Source organism: Myiozetetes cayanensis, unplaced genomic scaffold, assembly GCF_022539395.1.
Source record: "Myiozetetes cayanensis isolate MyiCay16 unplaced genomic scaffold, myiCay2020 scf6-25, whole genome shotgun sequence".
Taxonomy (NCBI): domain Eukaryota; kingdom Metazoa; phylum Chordata; class Aves; order Passeriformes; family Tyrannidae; genus Myiozetetes; species Myiozetetes cayanensis.
Genome location: NW_026087853.1, coordinates 19,025,141 through 19,045,735, shown reverse-complemented (window position 1 = coordinate 19,045,735; position 20,595 = coordinate 19,025,141). Strand labels below are relative to the sequence as shown.

General features: G+C 39.4%; 1 protein-coding gene and 1 long non-coding RNA gene across 3 annotated transcripts in view; one reads left to right on the top strand and one right to left on the bottom strand.

The window, feature by feature from the left end:
- Window positions 1–218: 218 nt before the first annotated feature.
- The window catches only part of CEP128 (centrosomal protein 128), a 195,567-nt gene continuing 175,190 nt past the window's right edge, over window positions 219–20,595 (bottom strand). Inside the window, exon 24 of one of the 2 annotated variants that reach the window (XM_050336008.1) lies at window positions 219–1,881. In XM_050336008.1, the coding sequence (XP_050191965.1) occupies window positions 1,880–1,881 (2 nt within the window). In that variant the 3' untranslated portion in view covers window positions 219–1,879. Of the gene's footprint in view, window positions 1,882–3,087; window positions 3,931–20,595 lie in introns of those variants that run through there. The other variant, XM_050336007.1, reaches the window with a different exon arrangement.
- LOC126650798 (uncharacterized) lies at window positions 12,538–13,714 on the top strand. Its single transcript, XR_007631502.1, has 3 exons — window positions 12,538–12,760; window positions 12,904–13,012; window positions 13,099–13,714. It is a non-coding gene; the product is annotated as an uncharacterized LOC126650798 (long non-coding RNA).

Here is a 20,595-nt window from a genome sequence, read left to right as displayed (position 1 = left end):
TGTATCCAGAAGTGAACTTAGCAATCACTTGTGTAGAATTTTTGTAATTTTCACTGAATTTCTTCCTTCAGATTCAATTAAAAAATGCTTAAGCAATTATTTGAATGACAGGGTAATTAAATTGTAAATTTAAAAGGTTCTGCTATCTATGTGGTTCTCATTTATGCATCCTGTCTAACACTAAAATCTTTTTGATGTGGACAACAGTGATTGTATCAATGGATATTAATAATTTCTTGTATTCAGCATAAGTGAAGTTATTTTAATTTAGTTACTTGCATATGCATTGATTAATAGCAGAATAGTTGAGAATTTTTGAAGTGGTAGAAAGTAGAACAGAAAATAGGGAGTGGGAGAGAAGAAAACAACTCAACACACATAGGAAACAAGCTCCAGGGCCTTGTGCCTTCCCTGCCTAGGCACTTCATCATGGTTTTGAGAGATTGTGCAAAGAGATAACATCCATCAGCCTGACAAGTCCTAAATTATTACACTTTTGCATTATTTATTTTTCCTTCCATATGCTCAAATTATGACACAGGCATGAGTGAGATTCCATGTGTGTATATGTACACAAACACAGTATTAATATGATTATTCATAGTTGCATCATAATAGTACTGGAGTTACAGGTAAATCAAAGTCTCTTCTCCCATATTCAGTCCTAAATCCATACCTCACTGAAAGCAGGGAATATAAAGTATTGCCTGAAGGAGGCCTGTGGCAAGACCAGGAACTAAGCTCAGATTTCTGGAGGCCCAAGGCCCATCAAATGCTCTGAAGATGACACTATTGAAGAGAAAGAATAAAGTCAAATAGGAAAGAACAGGTTAAGGTATGATGCTATGTGAACTCAGAGAGCTTAAGTTAATGTCACAGCTCAATACTTGAAGAAATTTAAGAGTCCAAGGATTCAGATTTTAGAATTAATTTTTTCCTAAGAGCTGATTCATCATTCATAGCACTAAGGAGAATGATTTCTTGCAATAAATTTGAGCAGATGCTGCTAATTTTCATAGTTTCATATGACTCTGGTGGAGTCAGATCAACGTACATCAGCCAAAGATCTATCCTGCACTGTGCTCACGTATTTGTCACTTGTATGTTAAAAGTTAATGAGCACTTACAGGCTAAAGAAGAATTCTAATTCTGTATTAGAAAAAGTACAGTTTCTTCCTTTCCAATGCAGGGGAATATCATGCCAAAACTGAGCTTAAATCCAGAAACTGTGTATTTCATTTTCATCCTGACACAGAGAGACTATGTCATGTTGAAAAGTTGCACGTGTTCTGTCTTAAAATGGGAATTACAATACTTCTCTGTGTCACTGAAGTACTGGAAATCTATACCTTTTCGATGCACACAGTTGCTAAGAAAACTGGGACAATACTAGCACCTAGAGAAGCTCTCCAGTGGTAGTATTTTTCCAAATTTAAAGTTCTACATACAGAAAATAAAACAGTAGTTCAGAAAGCAGACCACACAAGCAAACACAATGAGCATACAGGGAACATACTGAAAAACAACCAACACACGCATGCACCCTCCTTGTTCTCCTCACTCCCCAAGATCTCTGTAACTTACTGTGCAAACATACTCTTCAGTTGTCAGCCCTTCAAACAGTGAAAGCCTCCTGTGGTATTTAAAGTTGGAACATTACTGCATGGTTGAGTAAAATTTCAAGGTTCATAAGAACTCATTCAAAACTCAGTTCTGTACCAGTATGTGAAAGAATGAACCTCTAACAAAAACAGTAAGATGTGATCTCCTATATCCAGAACAATTTAAATATATTATTACACTTACATGAACTCTTCAGGATATTCAGCATATCTGGTATTGGAGATTACTGCCTATTGAGGGAGTCCACTGTTGAAGTTTCTGAAACAAATTTGAGATATACCACATATTTGCTGAACATCTATGTTCTTCTGTATATATAACTTTACTCTGGTATCTTAGAGAAAGGAAAAAAAAAAAAAAGCTTTGAAAGGCAGTTCTTTTCTTCATTTAATTAAGAGATCAATTTAAGTAAAATAAAACTGTTGCTACTTTATGAGAAAAGGCTTAAGTAGCAATCTTGATGGAAGAAAGAAATTAAAACATGTCTCATTGTCTTTACTTCTTCCTTCTAAACATCACAGGTCTGCTACCTAAGGGCAGGTCATGTCTATTAAAGGTGGTCTCTATTTCCACTGACCAGACCTGATTTTATTCTAGACTTTATAACATCTGGCTAGTTTTCATACCAGTGTTTTCCATGAATTCCCTAACAAGCATTTCCAAGTATTTTCCTTTGCAAAAATTCCTTTGCACCCCTATTTGTCTTTCACCAAGCAGCCAGATCAATATAGAAAATTATTACACTCATAGAAATGGAATCAAAACACTATGTAAAACTCAACCATATTTGAGAAAATTGTATTGTTCTTCATTTGCAGTTAGAAACTAATTCCATGAACAATGGCCAAGTAATTACTCTCTGTAACACTGCTGTGAAGCTGTGAAGGTTGGAACAAATGTATTGAAGCTCAAAGCTCTGATGGTAGGGCAGGAATCCATTAAGGCACTCCTAATTACCCCACATTTCTACCTCCTTTCCTTAAATTATTATCTGAAACAGGAGATGGTCTGTTTTCACCACCAACACCACTTCTTTCATTTTGTCTTTGCTGTTAAGAAGACTCTACCTATAATTTTCAGAGGCAAAAGACAAAGCTGTGTGAATTCAATGTCCTGCCTCCTTTTTTTGTAATTTGCATTGTATTATCTCAAGAATCCACATACAAACCCCAGAGAGCTAACCACACAACAGTCAAAAGCTAAGCAATAGAGTTGTCAGCATACACTTATACTGGGCTCACGAATCCTTCTGTATACAATTACCTTTTACTGTATCCACTGGCTAAAGCCTTGTACACAGCAAAAGCAAAACACACAAGAGTGCTTTGAAAGTAAGTCTGCCAATACTAAATTGGGAGAAGCTGTTGATTCACTCAAAGGCAGAAAGACCCTGCAGAGACACCTGAACCAATGAGAGGGCTGGGCAATCACCAACCATATGAAGTTCAATGAGGGAAAGTGCCGGATTCTGCATCTGGGATGGGGCAACCCCAGATATACGTACAGACTGGGGAATGAGATGCTGGAAACCAGTGCCATGGAAAGGGACCTGGGGACATGAAGATGGTGAAGGCTCTAGAGGGGAAGCCATGTAAGGATCAACTGAGGTCACTTGGTCTGTTCAGCCTGGAGAAGACTGAGGGGAGACCTCATTGCAGTCTACAGATTCCTCATGAGGGGAAGAGTAGAGGCAGGTACTGATCTCTTCTCTGTAGTGACCAGTGACAGGACCCGAGGGAATGGCCTAATGCTGTAGCAGGGGAGGTTTAGGCTCGATATTAGGAAAAGGTTCTTCACCCAGGGGGTGGTTGGGCACTGGAACAGACTCCCCAGGGAAGTGGTCACAGCACCAAGCCTGCCAGAGTTCAAGAAGCATTTGGATAATGCTCTCAGGTACATGATATGACTGTGGGGGATGTCTGGAAAAGCAGGCACATGGTGGGATTCTTGGGGCTGTCCTGTGCAGGGACAGGAGTTGGACTTTGATGATCCTTGTTGGTCTGTTCTAACTCAGGATATTCTACAGTTCTAAGAGTCAGTATTGTGGTGTTTTGGTTCATTTAAAAAGAACATCCCACATTTTAGCATAGAAGCAGGTGAAAAATGGTGAAACAAATGCACAGATAAGTCAGGTAGAGGTAACTCCATGACAATAAAATAAGGTGCAAAGAGTAGACAGTTTGCAGAGCTAGTCTTTGATGTCTGTGGCCATCTTCCTAAACAGCAGCTTCAGCTGTCCTCCTCTGTAGATGTGTTAAATTAAGAAATGCCCTGAGGATGAAGACAAGAGTCTTGATTTTTAAGAAGCTGTGAAAAAAAAGAAAACAAGTCATTGACGTGGCCCAAAAGCAATCAGAGAGAAAGTTAAAAATAGCAATATTCTGACCCTAATGCAAGAATGGGTTTGTGAGTAAGTGACAGAGAGAAGAAAGATAACCGGTTGACATGATCTACCTGATCGACTAGTTTTAATGGTGTAACCAAATATTTTAAAACATCTGAGACAAAAATACATAAGGACGTGCTGGACTCCAGGTACTCAGAAATTACTTTCACCATAAAGCTGTCAATGTTTTGCCAAAGAAGTCGTTTGTTGTAGTGACTGCCACCTTGGCTCAAGTAAAATGACCTCAGCAGTGTCACGGTGGCTATACACCCAGCAGAGAGGAATGATTTGCAGTGAAATGCAGGCAGGATAAACTGGCAGCCCTCAAGGGGCTGATTATAATCCACAGTGTGTACTTCTGCAGTGTAAGCAGTACAGGACAGACCCTTTCAGTCTGTTTTTGCTGTCGTGCACTCTCAAAGCTCCTGGGGTTCCCTGGCAACACTGTCTATGTTTGTTCTCGATATAGGTGGCCCTTATACACGTAGCTCCATGGAATATTCCCAACAGTAATGACCACTTTCCCAAGAAGGATGTGTGGAATCACATGTGAGCTTGACTTCAGCTGAATTATTCGTGCATCAAAAGTTAAACACATGCAGAATCGTGTTTCCAAGTGCTGAGACCAACTGAGTATCACAGGGTAGAGAAAAAGGGTCTGTTTGCAGCTCTTCTACTGCTGCATTATAGGCTACACACTTCACAGCAAGTACCAGTGTTCCCTTTTTAATCCGGCCAAAATCAAAGCTCTTCTATCCCCTTTATTATGAAAGGAAGCATAGCTATTTTGTGGAATAAAACTATTATTCCATCTTATACCTGCAGTAAACTGGAAAACATTTGAGATTGTTTCTCTTCTCGAAGATGTGATTTTCACAAAAAGTACTAATGTCTTTTCTTGTCTTAAACCTCTCCCTCCCCCAAAAACCCCCAAACCACTCTAGATTTTCTTGTTGCCACAACTCTCAACCCAACCCCAAAAATACTTTGTAAACACATGCTTTTTCAGGCCTGTGTTTAGCAGAAAATAAACAAGTGTTGAAATACTTGCTCTAAAATTAAAATTTCTAAAGTATAATGGATCCTTGCTTATAAGAAAATAAGAATGTTAGAATAGTGAATGTAAGAAACAAGTAAAAATCTCTGCATTTTGAGGTATTAAAAAACAAACAACAAACTAACAAAAAACCTGGACATACATGGAAAAAAACAATTACAGATCCACAGCTTATCTCACCTGAGTGCCCATCCTCTCATTAATTTATGAGGGAATTCTATCATTTGGCAATCCAGAAGCTGATTATGTACTTCTACATTGGTCTACTTTCCATAGAGTGCAAAGGAGGAGCAAACTTAAAGCTTTGAAATCAAAACAAGCACATAAGGATATACTTTTGCTTTACTGCATCAGCCCTTTCAGCCTGTCACCGGAGGTGACAGAAGCAACAAAAAGATGACCCTTTCTTGGTGAGATGTAGTATTGCCAAACCCAAGGACAACATGTAATTACATCAGATCTATCTCTAGCCTGGAAAGCAAGCAATTCCTAGTCTCACAACACGTGCCCTTGTTCATTTATCGTAGGAGAGTAATGTATTCAATGTGTTACTAATACTGTTTCCTATTTCACTGTTACTAACCCCACTCCCTACTGTCTCCCTATTTCCCACACTCAGACTGACTTCCAAAATGCAGTCTGTTCCTGCCTAAAGCATGGCACGCTTCAGCTGTAGCCTTCACTCACCTGAAGAGCCACTGTTCACAGTCCTTTGTCTAATGAGAGATAATTTTGTGGACATACCTGGAAGTTTTCTCTGTCTTGTTGATTTATTCACAGGCCACTTCAGAACACTAAAAAATTTCTGACAAAGTTCAGTTTTTTCCTATTCTTGCACTTGCTCAGTCATTTCCCTTTGTGCCAAAATAAACATTATGGATAGACATAAATTCTGCTTATAGTTCTGTTGGCTCTCTCCCAGTTTGCCTGTAGTCACTTCAGGACTCTCTGCAGAGTTAATAATTTCCTTCACAAAGTCATTGGATAATACTGGATTTCATTCTCACCACAGTAAAATCCTACTAAAACCCTGATTATCCTATTTTCAGTGTCAACATTTGCACAAATAAAAACATTAGCATTTAAGATGGATGACCAAGAACAAAAATAAGAAAACTCTTTCACTTAATTTTGTTGTTCCTGGCACAATGTACAGCTGTGACTCCCCAAATTTATGGGTTTAAGTTCTATTGGCTTTAAAAATACTTGAAAAATCATATATCTTTCTTTCTGTGCACATTTATTTTAGGCCATAATTCATTTAAATATTACCAGATTCTATACAAAACATAAATCCTCAAAGAAACCTCTGATGTTTGGTTCTAAAAGGAGGTGGGGGAAGAGAGAGCACTAACAGTTTCTGGGATGTTGGAGATTTAAGTTTAGGTTGCTCATTGGAATCAGGCAGATGGCCCTGCACATGGCTATATCTGCTCTGCAACTGCATTTCATCTTCATTAGGAGACCCATCCTGGATCTACAACACCTTCCTAACAAAATTATAGTTGAAAGTAACAAAAGTCTGGAAAAGGTGTTGATTACAACAAATTAGTATGTCAAGGTATTTCTTTTATCAGGGAGCAAAATATCTCCATTTCTTACCTGTTCAAAAATATGTGATTTCTAGATAATACATCAGACTGAAATACATTAAAGCACCATTAATATTTCTCCTTGAGTATTCCACATAGAAAAAATCACAACACCCAGGAGATACATCATAACTCACATCTTCATCTTTTTGGCACGCCAGTGGGCTGTGCCAACAGACTTGACTTCAATCTAATTCATTGAAGTCTGCTGTGCCTGTTAATTCTTATCATGAGACTAAGTTCACTCTTCAGCCTTTTTTACAAAAGTACAAGATACTTTGAGAACTGGAGGAAATTAATAAAGTGGCATGAAAGGGACATGATACAAAAGTGTTTCAGAAGATGCTCAGAAGGGGCTTATAACATCCATGGTGACCACAAACCAATTAGCTATTGAAGTGCTCCAGGCCTTCTAAAGCTCCAGATACCTGCAAGGTAGATAATCTGCTCTGGATTAATGTTGTGCAAGTGTTTCTTATTATCTAGGAAAAGCTCAGTCAGCGTGATGTGAAGCTTTGCTTATCTACCTCAGCAGCCATGGCTTAGTGAAGGCACAGAGCCAACCAAATATCAGAAATAATTATGATATCGTCTCTGCTATCACTGAATAGAAGACACTGCCCAATAAATTTCTCCAATCATCTGGAAGACAAACACAGGTTCATGCCAAAAAGAGAATTGCTGAACTGACCCCAGAGCTCTCTTCCCACTGTGATTTTCTATGTACACAGGTGAGCAAGGATTAAATGGTTATGAGAATCATGATATTTTCTTAGGAATTGTTATCACCTGTTCTCATTAAATAAGAGAGTTTCACTAGCAGATATAATTTCAATAATAAAATAACTTTTGTTTCTCTGCTATTATTTCTTAACCTCTTACCTCACAGTTTCTGCAAAGTTTACAATGACGACTTCTTCAAATCCTTTCCTCAACCCATTCTCTGACCTTCCTAAAAGCTCTCCCCACCTGAGCACTGTCGAAGTTTTCTGACATCCCAAAACCACTCCACACTGCTTTTTCCTAGAAAGTCTTAGAATATTTCCAGTTTCTGCCCAACAAACAAACAAACACAAATTTCCATCAGTATTGTCTTATGCCTCTTTCTGTAGGACATACTGCTATCTCTGATCTCCAACTTGTGGCTTTTGCCTACTTTTTAAGCTTTTTGCTTTTAAGTTAAAATGTGTTGGTTTGGATCTTGGACAGTTTCAAACTCACAGCTGATATTTAGCAAGATAGAAACAACAGTCTGCATTTTTGTTGTATAATTATGGGAAGAATGCACACAAAAGGTCACAGTCTATAGCCCTGCATCTTAGCCCAAGTCTTCGGATGCCATAGGTTTGTAGAAGCCAGAATCAGTTTCGCCCAAGAACAGTCTCCTTTCCGTGGTACAGTGGTTCATACCGAGTTCCAGACAGGACTCCATCCTGGGGCAGAGAAGAGCCTTTTTCTGAGTATTTCAGCACTTCCTCTTCGTCTGGAACTTCTAAAGCATCATAAAGAAGGAATGTAGCAGTGGCTGTGAAAGCCTGACTGAAGCTTTTTACCTAAAAATTACTTGCTGTGTCAATGCTAGCAGTATTTGCTGCTTTCTTTATGGCTTTAAGGTATTTGAAGTTGTGGCTACATGACACCTCAGGAACTGGAAACTAGTTTTATTTTAAATCTTTGGGGAGGGAAAAGGTCAAAAAACATTCTCCAAATGAACATCTAAGACTCAGAAAACAATGAAAATCTCCCAACTTTTTTTTTTTTACGATTTTGTATAATGAAATCACGTGGCCTTAAGTCATGCCAGGAGAGGTTCTGATTGGGTATTAGAAAGAATAAGTTGCCCAGGGAGGTGGTAGAGTAACAGTCTTTGGAAGTGTTCAAGAGGCATCTGGATATGGCACTTAGTGATGTGGTTTAGGGGTAATTCTGGCGCTAAGTTGATGCTTGGACTAGATGATCTTAGAGGTGTCTTCCAACCTTAAAGATTCTGTGATTTTGTGATTCTCAATGATTCTGTGATTTTTCAAGTGTCCATGGTTTTTGAGGACAGATGGAGGCTGGGTGTTTTGAGCCAGCACAGATACTCAACAGATAATCAGCAAAAATTTTACACATGCACTGATGTGTAGCAAGCCTCCTTTCTGCCATAGCCCAAGAAGACCAAGAACGCACTTTGGCATTAAAATGGGAATTTATCGACATACATATTAAGCCTCCAACAACAACCATATGTGTGTGTGTACATGCTTATAGGAATATATTTATTTTCCATAAAACACGTCCCCAGAACTAAGTAATGGGTACATAATTTATATTTCTAATGAAGAAATGTTATTGTTGCATTAGGAAATCCCAAAATGTTGGGAAAGTATGATGTAGAAATATCTGTACATTTGCCCTATTCTGAAATTCTTTTGGCAACCATATTTAGCCATGGTTAGAGGCATGACACTAAGCTAGCTGGACCTAAGCTAGCTGGACCTTGATTTTACAAAATATTTTCATAATTTCTTTGGAAAAATTAAGTCATATGGTGAGCATTGAAACACATCCAGTCCTTACAGGAGATGTTCTCAGAGCAAAAGTATCACTGCTTGTACGTGGATACACCAGCAGAAAAAAATACCAGAAAGATTTGGATCTACTGAATTCAAATTCTTTTTTTAATGGAAGAATGCTGTAACTGTGTAACTATACACCATAATATGTAGGAGAGTGAATGACTTCCTTTTTGCTTCTCCACTTGAGCAGTATAGCACAGAGTATTTAGCTCAGATTTTGAGACTGGTTATAGCCATGTCAGACTTTGATTTTCTGAGAATGTTAAAAGGAAAATAGATGAGGTTTTACATGAAGAGGACTATCAGTTATTTCCAGTTCCTTGGGACATTCACAACTTATTTCAGAAGACAGAGAAATAGCTTTCTGTTCAGTACCTTAGAAAATTATTAATTCACCTAAGGATTCCAGCTGTCCAGCTGGACCTAGTTTGAGTCACTAGTTATTGTGATCATTTCTGTTTCTATAAGTGGGAATGATTGGACCATCTCACATGTTGGATTCTGGTCTGCAGCCCTTTATAGTATATTTCAAAAACTGTATTAAGCTTAGCTCTATAGGTCCCTGACTTTTCTTTGAAGAGTATTTGCAGGGATGAAAAAAAATGGCACACAAAAAAGGCTTGTGATAATGGTACTGGTGGCAAACAGTACCAGGTAAAGCAGTAGGAAATACTTGTTTCACCCTCCTGTTTGTGAGACACTGGATTATTATATTAATTATTGTTTCAGACCAACTCAAGTGTGTGTAGGGAGGTGGGAGGAACAGATCAAATCTCACAGAGATGAGGTGATACCCTGTGCCACATTCCAGCCCCTGTGAGACTCCTAGGGCAGCCCTGGAGCAGCTGTTAGTCACTGGGCATCAGGCGCACAGCCTATACCACACCCTGGAGCCCTTAACCCAGCCCCAGATTGCAGCACACCAGAAGTGCCACCAGGGAGCAAGGGGTGTGACCACAGTGGGACCAAAGCACGTAACAGCAGCAACATGTGCTCTCTATGTTTGTTTGATCCCTAACACCTGTACATACGGAAGCTGGACTCTCACAGGACTGTCTAGTAGTAGTTATGATTTTTCCTCTTGCTTTTCTCTCATTCTTTATTTCTTCTCTTAATCTCCTTTCTTAATAGTTTGGGTAACATGGGACTAAATGGGTTGGATTTTGCTAAGTTGTATGGGTTAGCACGTGCCAAGTCAGTGCTTTGTGGAATGCTTTGTTTCGGTTGAATGTTACCCTTTAAACTTTTGCCAAGATCTCTTATTTCTAAAAGTTTACCAGTAAAAGTACCCCCTGAGAAAATGTGTGCAGCTTTTCTCCTATACACTCTCTCTTAAAGTGTCAAAAGAAGCAAAGGTGCTTCTAATAATTCGGCAGGCAAAGTTTTTGGAGCCCTGTATATTTTTAACGTAAAATCCTTTGGTAATCTCATAGCTCAAGACTTGGGGTCTTACACTGTTGCATATTCCTCTAGCTGAAGCTGAACTGATGTTATGCAATCTGCTGACCAGTTAGCATTCTCACATCAAGTTTCTTTTCAAAGGTATCATTTAGACCCACGCCAGCTGCTGCTGTCATTACTTTTTTACTGTCATTGCAATTCTTCTTCCAAAGCAAGACTGTTTATTCAAAAATCCTCAATTTTTATTAAAGTGTAGAATTATTTGACAATTATATTCCTAAATTCAGAGGCAGAATTGCAAAACTTCAAACACCAAGCAACTAACAACTTTTCAATACCACTGCTGTTCCATACTTGTTAAATTACTGGAAGACACTGTTAAGGAGTGTAATGTCTGTTACCAGATTATGTGAGGATTTATTTCATGCCTAAATAATACAAATATATTAATCTATAGTGACTCTTCATTTTTTAATTTTTTTTTAAATATAAAAAGACTACCTCTTGCAAGAGGAACTGTTATATTTTACATATAACATTTATATTTTTCACTCACAGAATTACACTAGTAGTATAAAACTGAAAACACATTCAACTATACAAGAATTTACACCCTATTTGTGTCATCAGTGCTCCTTTGCAGTGTCCAGATAACTATAAAAATTGATCTTTCTTTCTGTAGGCACATAGTCTTCAGGGCATTTCCCAGTGTAATCTTAAGCTAGTATCAAAGTCAAGCATACATATTTTGAGGTACCTTTTTAATGACTATGAAATGTCAAAGAGAAAAAGCCTAGCTGCTGGCTCCCATGAGCATGACTACTTTCATAAATCACTGAATGTGACTAATCCAATATTTGGTTATGTATAACTTTCTTTGGAAAGCACAATGCTATGGCATCTACTACTAATATTTATGCAGACTTAAAAATTATCTTCATGACTGTTTTAATGAGACAGTTGCCAAAGATTTCACTGTGATGTAATTGTGCTCTATTCTGGTTTTGTATTTACTTTTGTATATATTTCTATAAAGTCAGTGATTCATTAACAGATTAAGTGGTGAGACAATATTTGTATATTGTATCCATACAGTATGGGCAGGATAAAAGTGAGACAAATGCACCAAAGAGTAGAATTCAGACTTGGATTAACATAAAACTTCAAACTGAAATGAAGTTCAGATCTGTGCTGGAAGGTAAGCTCTGAATAGATTGTAGTATCTTACCTAAGTGTGCCAAAAATCTCATAGGCTTAGTAAAGTGTCAGCTCACAACTACAAAAAACTCACAAACTCCTAATATTCCACTTTCTTGGTTTATCACACCTCGAATTCATATAAACCACTATCACACTGTAAATTTAAGAGTTACTTCAATGTATGCTGCTCTGGAAAACTGTATCCCTTTAAGTTTTGTATTCAATCAGAAACAAACAAGAAAGCAGGATAGAGTTGAACTGGTTAAATAGAACTGAAATGCCATTCTGTCCCGTTTTCCTGTCTTGGAATTGCCCTCTTCCAAATTCTGCTTGAGCATCCTGCCCCTAACAAAGTCCCTGAAATACAGAAACTGAAGTTATAAGAAAACCCTCATTTACATCCTGTAACAACCCCTAGAAGCTGCCGTTACTATTCTATCTTCAGCAGAAAACACTGGCCTATCCTTGCCTCTTCTTCTGCAATATTTGAATTCCATAGGTATGTTATTTAACTTGGTAAAGTGTTTGTTTGGGGCAGTACATGGAATGAAAGACATTATAGAAATTAACATTCTATACTATTGCTTCATAGTTCTCTGAATAGATAATATCATTGACACAAATGGCTGAAGAAAAAAAGTCATGAGAACTGAGGATGTGTGGGCACTGAAATATTTCAAGAATTGACTAATGTTTTCCTTTCTCTGTTTAGTCTGACAGATGACAATATGTCTTGAATACTTTGGGACAGAATGATGGAGAAGATGAAAAAGCCATTTTAGAAATGCATTTCTCATTCCAAATGTTTCACTTTGCCTTTCAAGGGTGTTTCAAGAACGTTTCTTTCAGTAATGGCAATATGTAATCCACATAAGAGGTACTAGACAAAATGCATCCTTCCTGCCCTGCAAACAATGACTACAGGTTTAAACTGGTTTTGGTAAGTGTTCTTCAGGAAATGTTATTTCTTGTAACCTCTAATTGTGAATTACAATTATATTTGTAATTGGAGAAGTCTGTGGTTTTTCTTACCATGAGGAAATCTCTAGCATTTCTAGTAACCAAAAATCTTCAGGCTTCTAGGAAATGTCCAGCTTTCTTAAACTGTGCAAACTAGGGCCTCTAGAATATGAAACTCCTCCTTGAGCGAAGACAGCAAGATGCTGCTCACAACAGAGAACAGTTTACCAGTGTAAGTTTCTCAAAAATGGTCTCTTAATTTTGTAGAAGTTTGGGAAATAAGAAGATAAGCATTTTATCTCTATTTGTTTATTGCAGCCCTTGTGTTCTCCAGTGCAGACCATGGTCTTCTTGCTGTAAGCAGTGAGAGTACATGGTCCCCTCTGTGCACGCAGCCTGGGAGCCCAATGTCTGCCTGCAGCACCCCATGCACCACCTGTCCTCCACAGTCAGCCTGCAAGGCAAGCCAAAGGCAGAAGCTATGGGTCTTTTCCTCATTCATTGAAGATACACAGAGCAGCAGCCAAAATGACGCACAAAAATGACAGTTTACCAGCTGAAAGTACAGCAGGAGGTCAATCATTAGTGGATTTACTAGTTTCAGATCTCCATCCTATCTACCCAAATAGCAACCTGTTTTATTTTTTTTTTAGTTTTACTGTTTTATCTAAAGATAACATACTATGCTATAACAATGACTTGTGTAATGATGTGTGCAAACTTACAAAGATGGAAGGACTTTGGATTAGTGAAAATCTCGTATTTTTCAAATATAATATTTGCCTGAGTCACACTAAAACCAATATCTCAAGTTTCTCACAAGCTCAAGAGTACAAATAAATGTCTTTGGAAAACACGTTTTCTGTCCTCCCTTTAAAAGCATCTTCTCTGAGTTTGCGGATGCTGAATAAAATTGGTACTTGCAGTGCCATCAGCTGGCCTGGGCCAACCTAGATAGATGGGTTGCTCTGAAATCTAAAAGTCGGAAAACGTTCAGGGATGCCCTATGAGAAGGAATCTGGAAGTCATGGGAAACCTACTAGAGACAGTAGTCTTATCATAGAATTATAGAATCATAGAATTAACTGGGTTGGAAGAGATCATCAAGTTCAAACCTTGATCCAACCCCACTGTGATTACTAGATCATGGCACTCAGTGCCACATCCAGCCTCATCTTAAAAACCTCCAGGGACGGTGAATCCACCACCTCTCTGGGCAGGCCATTCCAATGCCTGATCACTCTCTCTGTAAAGAACTTCTTTCTAATATCCAATCTAAACCTCCCCTGACAGAGCTTAAGACCATGCCCTCTTGTCCTGCTGCTGATTGCCTGGGAGAAGAGACCGACCCCCACCTGGCTACAACCTCCTTTCAGAGGAGAGTGATGAGGTCACCCCTGAGCCTCCTCTTCTCCAGACTTAACAACCCCAGCTCCCTCAGCCTCTCCTCATAGGACTTGTGCTCAAGTCCCTTCACCAGCCTGGTTGCTCTTCTCTGGACCTGCTCCAGCACTTCAATATCTTTCCTGAACTGAGGGGCCCAGAACTGAACACAATACTCAAGGTGTGGCCTCACCAGCACTGAGTACAGGGGAAGGATCACTTCCCTGCTCCTGCTGGCCACACTGTTCTTGATGCAGGCCAGGATGCCATTGGCTTTCTTGGCCACCTGGGCACACTGCTGGCTCATGTTCAGCTTCCTGTCAATCAGCACTCCCAGATCCCTTTCCCTGCTCTCCAACCATTCTGTGCCCAGCCTGTAGTGCTGCAGGGGTTGTTGTGGCCAAAGTGCAGGACCCGGCACTTGGCCTTGTTGAACTTCATCCTGTTGGAATCGGCCCAACTCTCCAGCCTATCCAGGTCCCTCTGCAGAGCCCTCCTGCCTTCCAGCAGGTTGACACGCCCTCCTAACTTGGTGTTGTCTGCAAATTTGCTGATGATGGACTCAATCCCCTCATCTAAATCATAAATAAAGATATTAAACAGGACTGGGCCCAGCACTGATCCCTGGGTGACACCACTGGTGACCGGCCGCCAGCTGGATGCAGCCCCGTTCACCAGCACTCTCTGGGCCCAGCCCTCCAGCCAGTTCTTAACCCAGCACAGAGTGCCCCTGTCCAAGCCATGGGCTGCCACCTTTTCCAGGAGCATATTATGGGAGACAGTGTCAAAGGCTTTGCTGAAGTCCAAATAGACACATCCACAGCCTTTCCCTCATCCACCAGGCGGGTCACCTAATCATATAAGGAGATCAGGTTGGTCAGACAGGACCTGCCCCTCCTAAACCCTTGCTGGCTGGGTCTGATCCTTTATCCATCCTGTAGGTGCCATGTGATTGCACTCAGGATGATCTGCTCCATAACCTTGCCAGGCACTGAGGTCAGGCTGACAGGCCTGTAGTTTCCCAGGTCCTCCTTGCAGCCCTTTTTGTGGATCAGTGTGACATTCACCAACTTCCAATCATCTGGGACCCCCCCAGAGAGCCAGGACTGTTGGTAAATGATGGAGAGCAGCTTGGCAAGCTCTTCTGCCAGCTCCCTCATCACTCTAGGATGGATCCCATCTGGTGCCATGGACTTGTGTGGATCCAGGTGGCTCAGTAAGTCACTGACTATTTCCTCCTGGAACAAGGGGGGCTATTCAGTTTCCTGTCCCTGTCTACCAGCTCCAGAGGCTAGTTGTCCTGAGGGTCACCTGTCCTACTGGTGAATACTGAGGCAAAGTAGGTGTTAAGTACTTCAGCCTTCTCCTAATGTCCTCTGGCTATCCGAACTCAAGGACTATCAGACTTATTATGGTCAATTTTAATGAAAATTCCCTGTAGTACAGGCAAATTTTGAGGTTGAGGAATGGAACATGCTTGGAAAAATATGTGAATTTAAATTTCAGAACAAATATATTTTGTCCTTGATAGATCATTTACTATACTTCAAAGAAGGACTTGGGGTGCTGGTGGATGAGAAACTGGGCATGAGCAATTAATGTGCACTTGCAGCCCAGAAAGCCACCCTGGGCTGCATTAAAAGAATCTGACCAGCAGGCCAAGCAGGGTGATTCTGCCTCTCTACTCTGCTCTCATGAGACTCCACCTGGAGTGCTGCATCCAGCTCTGGATCCTCAGCACAGGAAGACATGGACCTGTTGGCACAAGTCCAGAGGAGGGCCAAAAAAATGATTGGAAGACTGGTGCACTGCTGCTGTGAGGATAGGCTGAGAGAGTTGGGGCTGTTCGAAATGGAAAAGAGAAGGCTTCAGGAAGACTTTACTTCAGTCTTTCGGTAATTAAAGGGGGTTTATTAAGCAGGGCTTGTTGCAGTAGGTTTTAGATTAAAAGATGGTAAATTCAGACAAGATATAAGGAAGAATTTTTTTAAGAGACTAACAGGTTGCCCAGAAAACTGTGGATGTCCCATTCCTGGAAACATTCAAGGTCAGCTTGGATGGAGTTCACTGCAGAGGCAGTTATACTAGGTGACCTTTAAAGGTCCCTTCCAACTCAAAGCACTCCCTGATTCTATCCTCTTAGCAGATCTTCCACATCAAAAATGTTACAGAAGACATGAATTCTACAAGTTATTTTAAGAATTTATCTTCAGTTTGGTTAAGACTTTAATTTCCTAGCCCCCTACAATATATGTCAAGAAAGTAAGTATTTCACATTACCATTTTTTTGTAAAAGTGGCAGCACTGTGTTTGCAAGAGTTACATGGAAAGGCAGATCACCTTGCTTGAGATATGTCTATAAAAACAGCTGTTTTTCCTTTGCAGTGCAGCATGAAACAGAGACTGACTGAGTCAAGTTATAGAAATTTTCCTTTCTAATAAAATTGAGGTTAGACATGGAAAATTATCACTTGAACAAATGAGAGCTTGGAGCTTAATAGAAATATTTCAGAGAACTCAGGGAAATTGCCTATCCTCTTCCTGAATACAAGAGACTAAAAATAAAATAATATAAATGTATTTCTTATGCTCCAATTAGTTATTGTTTTAAATTGTTTAAAAATGCATGGGTAAATCTTGTTTTTTAAACAAAGACGTTTCCAAAAATGTTGTATGGTTACAATGTTTTAGACATAATTGTTACTTGCTACATGTGACCTGTTTGAATTAGACTATATTTTGGTTTAATATGACACATTTCTGACACCTTAAAAGCAATATTACAATAATTATCTCTAACATTTCAGCAGCATTAACAGTTTTTATAAGAAATACAACATTTTTATCTAAGGGACGTTTTGTGCCCAAGAAGAAAATTGTTTACTTTAAGGCAGGGACTTATAAAACAATAAGTCTAACACTTTGATTTCCTTTCTGCTTCCCTGGCTCCAAAACAAGAAGCCATGAAAGGACTGTATCCTGGAACAGGGAGTCCCCACCGACAGCTTGTGCTTGAGTGGTGGCACAGGCCTGTCCTGTAGATTCAAAAAACCTTTTCCAAACTTCCAAGTCTGTAAGTCTTGGCTCCACAGTAGGAGCCCGAGACCCCTTCCAAGAGGGTGGTGAAGCTTAGCCAGGCTGCAGACCTGGAGTGCACAGCCCTACTCTGGAAATGTTCCTGCAGCTACCTAACCCAGAGCTGCAGACGCTGCCTGGCAGCGTTACATCTGGCTAGGTTCAGAATCCAGGTCAGGCTCAAATTCTCTGAAAGTTTGTTAAAACTGAGACATTTTGGACAAGACATTCAAGACTCAACAAAAAGGCATTTTTAAAGTAAATTCTTTAACTGTGCAATTCATAACAAATACCAACTGTGAGCTAACTCATTAAATAAACAGCAAAGGGTTGAATTTTGGCTGCCTTCAGTACCTCTCTTCTCTAGCTTTAAGGAAGGTATCAGTTCTCTAGTGAGAGGCTAATTAAGCTTCTTGTTTCTCTTGATACAGTCACTAATAAGTATTATTCCCCACAAAAGCCTCTGACACAGGAAAATACTTATTACTATTTTAAAGCCAAAATATAGAACACTAGCTGTAACTGACATGGTTGGTACAGGATATCCGTGGATGCACCAGGACATTAACCTGATTTTTGGAGTTCCTATTCCAATCTGCTTTGCTGACCTTAGAACTTCTGTTTCCATCTTTTTTTCCCCTTACTGCAGCAGTACAGTCTCAATGCCACATTTTTGTCTTTCAGCTGCATCTATTTAATTATGAGTCAGTATCCCAAAAGAAGAACAAAGTGATTATACTTCTATGTGAATTTTCAGAATACTTGTCTGGTTATAGATATATGAATGAAAATAACTTAGGAGCATATAAATAGAAAATTAAAGCTTTATTGTGGCTTCTTTGAAATTCTGGAATGCATCTCAGAAGACAGAAAAGGAAACTGAAAAAAAGGCTTTGTTTTAGCTGATAAATGTTTGTTCCTTCAAGTTTAAAATCCATGGCAGAAAAGGATAATGAAACAAGCCCACCAACAGTGGCTAAATCTATTAACTTCATTTTTATTTTAAGAATATTTTTTTAAAATTAAAAAATTAGTTATAAAGATGCTTAATTAATTGGCATATAGATCAAAATAGCTAACATTTATAAGTATTAAATGCTGAATTATTCTGAAAATAAACATGATCTTTAATATTATTATTTTGTCAGAAATATTACTGTTTTTTCTTTTTGTTAGCTGAATGTGGGTTTTGAAATAGAATCACTTCCTACAGAGCTGCTTTGGAGGGTCAGAAAGATCTAAACTACAGCTCAGACCATCTTCTTCTTGCATTACATAGAGATTTCCCAGCAGATGAAGAGGGACTTTCCAGACCTGTTTTCTGTAATTGTGGCTTCAATTATCCCATGTGGCATCAGCAATATCTCCAAACCCTAGAAAAGTTTATTCTTGTTCTAAGTTTGAGAGTAGAGGTAAAGAGGATATCCAGAAAAGGTGAAAAGCCAAAATGCTGAAGCAATGGTGGAGTATTTACTAATAAGATGCAGAAATGGGGGGAAGGCAGCATGTGGTGAGTGGGATCTGACATGACTTTGTAGGTATTTGCACTTTAGTAGTTTCACTACAAGTTTGTTTCCCTATTCCATTCACCCAAAGTCCTCTGGGGAGGTAAGAATTTAGTTGCCACATGTGTAGGGTGGCAGGTTTTGTGGAGCTTCAGTACTATCCCTCCTCAGTGACCCTCATTGCTCCACTTGCCTGTACTGCAGACAGGACATTCAGAAGCAGAACCTTTTGTTCTAGAAGAGGAAGGACTAGGACAAAGCCTAATCCTTTGTTTTTGGCATCACAAGAGTATCCACAGCAACTAAATGTGATGTGATACAGAAAGGAATGTGACTTCAAGTGCCAGCAGCTGGTGAATGCCTGAGGAGCAAGAATCCTGTTGTCGTGTGGATACCCCCAGCAATGGCATATGCATGAAGCAAATGAAATACATCTGAAATACGGACAGAAAAATGTGATTTTCTGGCAAGAGTCATTTCTGCCTCAGGATACACTTTAGTCACCACAACAAAGCACTGAGAGAGATGAAGCAACCCAAGGATGGTAACAAAGTTCCCAAGGCACCTCTGTCAATCACTGGCTGGCTATTTGTTTAAAAGGTCAGTGGCAAATATAAGTAACTATATCAATTTTCCCCATTTCCCACTCTGTTTTCAGAGTTCATTTATTATCTGTGTTGAATAAACAATACAGATGAGAAAACCAAGAATAAACCCAAAGTCTGGAGAGAGCAGTAAACTGATTAGAAGTTGGCCCTAGAACTTTGGATTTGGAAAAGTTCTTTTCCCAGACTCACCTCAGATTTGACTTAAGAGTATGACAAAGACCTTTTTGTTGTGTCTCTACAATACCTAGCACAATGGGGCCCTGATTCATGACTGGAGCCTCTAGGCATTGCCTAGTACAAACAAATAACAATAGCTTGCAGCCAAAGACATTGCTGGGAATTGCTTAGTAGGCAAACAAGCTTCTTATAGAAGTGTGTGCACTGAGCATTTGCTCAGTTCACACAGCCTGGGGTTTCAGAACATTCTTTGTTGAAAAAGCAACCGTTGGAAATATCCTCTTGACCCTGAATCAGGGCCAAGAAGACAGATGATATTAGAGCCACTTCTCTGTACATCTTGTAGCACTGAAACAGCCTTCTAGGAGATGAAGTTGATGTGTGTTTGACTAAGGACTGTTCCAGTAATGTCACAGCAATTATGTAAAACACCCATGCTTTGAGCAAATACATAGTAGGAAATCTTTACAGTACTCATCTACCTATTTATGTAATGCATAAATAGATAGGACTGAAAAAAATCTGCTGGTTCAGGCATTGGGCTGGTACACTTGTACCTGTTTCCTGGCTCTAGAATGGATATTTGCATGCCCTTTGGTAATTCTCTTCACATATCTTTCTTTTCCTTCTTAAAACAAAAGTAAAACAAGAATACTTTTCCTGCCTCACAGACATCATGAAGATTCCCAAGCATTCTTACACATTCAGATGCTGTGTGATGAGGCCAAGGAGATACCTGGAAACTTAGACAAGTCTTTCACAAAATTTGGAGTGAGAACTCAAGTTGAAGCTACAGAGAAAATAATTCTCAGGTTGCATTGCTTCCAGTGCATTTTTCCTCCTAAATATGGATGGGTCTGGTTTCAAAAGTATTACATTACTTCAGTAATCCCCCAGCTCCAGTGATTTTTGTATTTCTTCAATAGTTAAAAAACAGGGTCAGTTTTAATTCATACAGATTGTGTGAAAGCTGAGCAATAATCCTGACTCCTGAAAAATACAGCTGTCTTCTGTGTCTAGGTCCCTGCCCATGGGGAGAATATCCAACATACAGATCATTAGACATA